Here is a 4741-nt window from a genome sequence, read left to right on the forward strand (position 1 = left end):
AACCAGGACATTCACAATGATTTTAATTTGAAAGCGGATCTATTCAGAATGAATTTTGAATATTTTACACAGTCAGATTGTCAAATCATTTTAGTTTATTGGATAATCCTTTTAATGTATTATTTTTAAAATTTTAAAAATAAAATAAAAGTGGATCCAAAATTTTTGTATCAGAATGGGTCAATATTTCATGAATCAGTCCTCAAGAACAAAAATGAAGAAGGTCGTAATTGCCTTATGCATCTAAGCTACTATCCAAAAAAGAGAAATTGGATTAGAAAAGGATTATGAGTGATTGAAATTAATACGTGTGCGAATAACCATGGATTTGTAAAAATTAATGCTTCAGAAATACAACATTTTGCTATTGAGAATTCCTTGTAAAGTCCAAATCTCAAAATACATAATTTTATATAGTTTGTTTGATGTTGAAACTATATTACCACCAAGAAGAGACAATATTATCTTAGTAAACATGTTTCAATTAATTTGATGTTCTTGGATATAAACTGCGAGTCAAAAGGCGTACCTACCTTCAACTTTTTGAGAGAAGTCATACAATTAATTATATGAGTTTCTCTCAAAAAGTCGATTTCTGCCAGGTACACCTTTTGGACCGCACAAGCTATTTGCTCTAATTCGATATAACAACAAAGGATCATAAAACAGATATAAATATAGGATGAACTGATACGATTTTTTCGGGTCTAACTTCAAAATTTAAGATTTCGAAATTTAATACAAGCTTCAAACCAGAAATTTAAGCATAAATAGAAGTTGATTTGCTACCTATTGCACGTGAAGCTTATTTGAGCTCTAATATTTAATAATTTTCTCTCGCTCTCAGTGAAGGCACCGTTAGCATTAGAAATGTAAACTATTCAAAAATTGATAGGTCCGCCTTTTGATTCGCAGTTTAAAGCATAAATTTTGTCAATTAAATTTTAATTACAGAATAAAAAGAAAAGTCAATAAAAGCATATGAAAGCTGACACGAATTATTCATAAGGATTATCGAATAATGATTTCGATTTTTGTGAATAATTTGGTATTTCTTTTGTTTCGATTAAATATGGATTTATTTGAACCTCTTCTAAAGGTAATGGTTCGGATTTATTAGATACTTCTTCTAATAGACAACTTCTATTATCAATGAAATGTTCATGAATTATTGATTGTGTTTCCTCTCTTTTTTCTTTTTTTTTAAGACATAAAAGAGGAATTGCAATGCTTGATGGTAATGATAGTCTTATTGTTATCAATTAAAATTATCTCCCATCCTATATAATAAAATTTGATTCAATATTACTAAATACTTTATGTTTCTTAATAATTGAGATGCCTAAAATGTTGATAATGTTGTTATAAACTTATTTTCACACGCTCAATCTTATGGGAGTAATAAGAATTGTAATAAAAAAAACATTATAAATCTTTAAAGATTCGTTCATAAACAATATATAAAAAAATAGTTATTCATAAGGATTCTCGAAATAAGTATTTGATTGTTCTTGCTTTGGATTATATGCTGGTGCTTTATATTCATTAGGATATGGATTGCTGTTCGTTTCTTCTAAAGGTAAATCTTTTTCGGTTTTATCAACAAGGCTTTGATTAATTGGATTTTCAGCTCTGAATTTTCTGTGTCTATAACATAAGTAAGCAGCGACAGCAATGAGACCTGCTCCAACTGCTGCTCCAATAATAATTTCCAAAACAGCACCTTCACTTAGTCCTTCATCACTATCATCATCAGAATAATTATGATCATCTGATTTTTGTTCAACTGGTTCTGATGAATTTATTTCATGATACGAATTATCAAAAATGATAAGAGATCTATGAGTTGAATTATTTCCTTTGATTAAATATGATGTATTATATTTGTCGCCAGCATGATAAAAAAATAAGTAATCGTGTTTAGAATTAGTTATTGTTAGAAAAGGTTTTTCAACAATAATATTAGCTCTATTTATTTTTCCATAGACATCATAAATATCACCATCTTCGAAATGAACTGTTCCATTTGTGAAAGCAGTAACAACACATGTATGAGCTGTGTCCTGAGAAGTGAATTTGTAATTAGACCTTACATTTGTGATAATCGAAGTGCAATCATAATAATTCAAATTAAAAACAACAAAATTACATGGAATAGGTTCGTCACTGGAGGATTCTAATGTAATTGTACCTGTGTGAGCGAAATAAATTGCTGAATATTGTGTATTTCCAAGAATTTCTAAAGATACTTCTGAAGTTCTTGCTTCTCCGGAAATGTTGCGATAATCAGTAAATACTACGTATTGTTCCTTATAAAAATTAAGTTTTGTTTGATTTCTGCCAATTAATAACTTTTGAATTCCGAATATTTTGTATTTTGGCTGGGATCCAAAAGAAATTGATTGGTTGCAAAGATATTCGAGCTTGTCCTTATCATAAGCACTGTATGTATCATAAGAAAAACTTTGTGAAATTTTGATTGTTGCAACTGTATTCGGAGATTTACTTCTGAACAAAATGTATAATGTCGGTGAGAAATAAAGGAAACAATAAGAATTACCGAAAAAGTGACAAAACATCAAAAACAGGGAGGGGGTCTCAATTTTTATTACTTATATTATTTTACAATATTTATATAAATACTCTTTATAATATATTTTACTATAAAATTATACCTCAAATTCAAATATTTATAATATTATTTACATAATTATCTCAAAATTATATTTTTATATATTATTTTTCATATGTATAAATCATATAATCTATATCTATGCAAATCTCATCTAAAATTTTTTGAAGCAAACCGCTACCATTTTATAATGGTCCATCTTAAATTCATCATAAATTCTGGTACATGTTAGTACCAGAGTCTTCAAATCTCAAACACTCTGGTACCAACATGTACCAGACGCGAGTTTCCAATGCCCTCGTACGATTTTCTATTAAGATCTTCTTGAATGAGAAGGTCTTCATAGAAACTCGTACGAGGGCTTCTCTTTTAAATACTCTGGTACCTGCTGGTATCGGAGTCGACTTTACAGCCCTTTCCCCAATTTTGAAGCTGGGGAAAGTTTTCAAGCAATGAAAGGGAAGCTCTCGCTATGAGGTGAAAATCTAGAATTTTTACCTCATAGCGAGTAATCCTTTGTTAATTGCTTGAAAACTTTCTTCAAATTATCAAAATTTCGAGGAAAGTTTCCTTGCTTCAAAGTAGAGATGGAGCCCTTTGAGCCACTGCATATAGGTCAGTGACTCAAAATACTCCATCTCTACTAGAAATCGCCAAAATTTGGGTCGCAATCTTTGAAATGCGACGCAAGTTTGGGCAATTTCGCGAGGGACTTGCTCCATTTGGTGCATAGATTCACACTCTATGCACCAGATGGAACAATTCTTTCGCTGACAGCGGGAAACTTTGTCTGAATAGTTTAACATTCAGACAAAGTTTCCCGCTGTCAGAGAGGGAATGGAAGGGTAAGAGGTATATATTCATAATGTATACCTCTTACTCTTCCATTCCCTCAAGAAAGTTCAAAAACTTGGGTGCAATCAGTTCTGATTGCACCCAAGTTTTTGAACTTTATATAGGGAATTGTTGGCTATGTTGTACTGATCATGAATCAGTACATCATAGCCAACAATTCCTTCGCAAACAGTGGGAAACTTTGTCTGAATAGTTTAACATTCAGACAAAGTTTCCCGCTGTCAGGGAGGGAATTAGAGGGTGGGAGATATATAGATAGACTATAAATCTCTCACCCTTTAATTCCCTCAAGAAAGTTCAAAAACTTGGGTGCAATCAGAACTGATTGCACCAAAGTTTTTGAATTTTGTATAAGGAATTGTTGGCTATGATGTGGATAGCCGCTGCCAGACCAAATGAATTAACCGTTGTGAATAACGTTTCTGAATCTTTATTTAAAAAGATAAAATATCACGATTTTGGCTGCGTTAAAAATCAAAGAATTGATGTTTTTGTCAAAAATCTTTTAGAAGAAGTTGCACCCAATTACTTTTATCGTATTAAAAACGATTTACTTCAAACAGGTTTTATTCCTTCAATTAGAATTCGCGAGCCTCGATTGACAGATTATAAAACAAAATTGAAAAGAGAAGTTCAATCACGTTTATACCAAGTATTAAATTTTGTTCAGAATCAAGAAGCCAATTTGAATCCATTAAGATTTTTATTGGAAAATGCTGAAGAAAAACTTTCTCAAATAAATGAGAAGATACAAAATTCAATTACATATTTAAGATCGTTTGAAATTCCAAATGAATTGTTAGATACGTATATGTTAGAAATTAATGAATTTTGTTATAATTCTCCAGATTATATTTTAGAACATTTCGAAGAATTTTTGGAGGATTTCAAAGAAAAGAATAATTTAATAGACTAAAAAATTTATTATTTTTATTTATTGTGAATTTTAAATTGTCACTTTTTAACTGTTACTCCCTATTGAAAGTGTCACTTTTTGGGTGTCACTTTTTCGGAAATTCTTATATACTCTAAGAAAAACTTTGTGAAATTTTGATTGTTGCAACTGTATTCGGAGATTTACTTCTGAACAAAATGTATAATGTCGGTGAGAAATAAAGATGGTCTGTTGTGTAATTTATAACTTTGTATTGAAATGTTGGTTGATAATAAGAATAATTAAAATCGTAATCATCCGAAGATGTGCTTATGTTCAATCTAACATCTGTTGGATCTAAGTAAGTAAACTGAGCAGTA

The 4741-nt window shown here is 30.3% G+C and overlaps 1 protein-coding gene across 1 annotated transcript, besides 1 other annotated feature; it reads right to left on the reverse strand.

Annotated features, from left to right (window-relative positions):
• Positions 1–1472: 1472 nt before the first annotated feature.
• On the reverse strand, positions 1473–2129 carry TVAGG3_0466640 (uncharacterized protein; the record flags this gene model as incomplete). Its single annotated transcript, XM_051235300.1, has 1 exon — positions 1473–2129. The coding sequence occupies one exon, from the start codon at positions 2127–2129 to the stop codon at positions 1473–1475; it is 657 nt and encodes a 218-aa protein (XP_051093124.1).
• Positions 2130–2543: 414 nt separating this feature from the next.
• Positions 2544–4516: a mobile genetic element.
• Positions 4517–4741: the final 225 nt, after the last annotated feature.

Source organism: Trichomonas vaginalis, chromosome II, assembly GCF_026262505.1.
Source record: "Trichomonas vaginalis G3 chromosome II, whole genome shotgun sequence".
Taxonomy (NCBI): Eukaryota; Parabasalia; order Trichomonadida; family Trichomonadidae; genus Trichomonas; species Trichomonas vaginalis.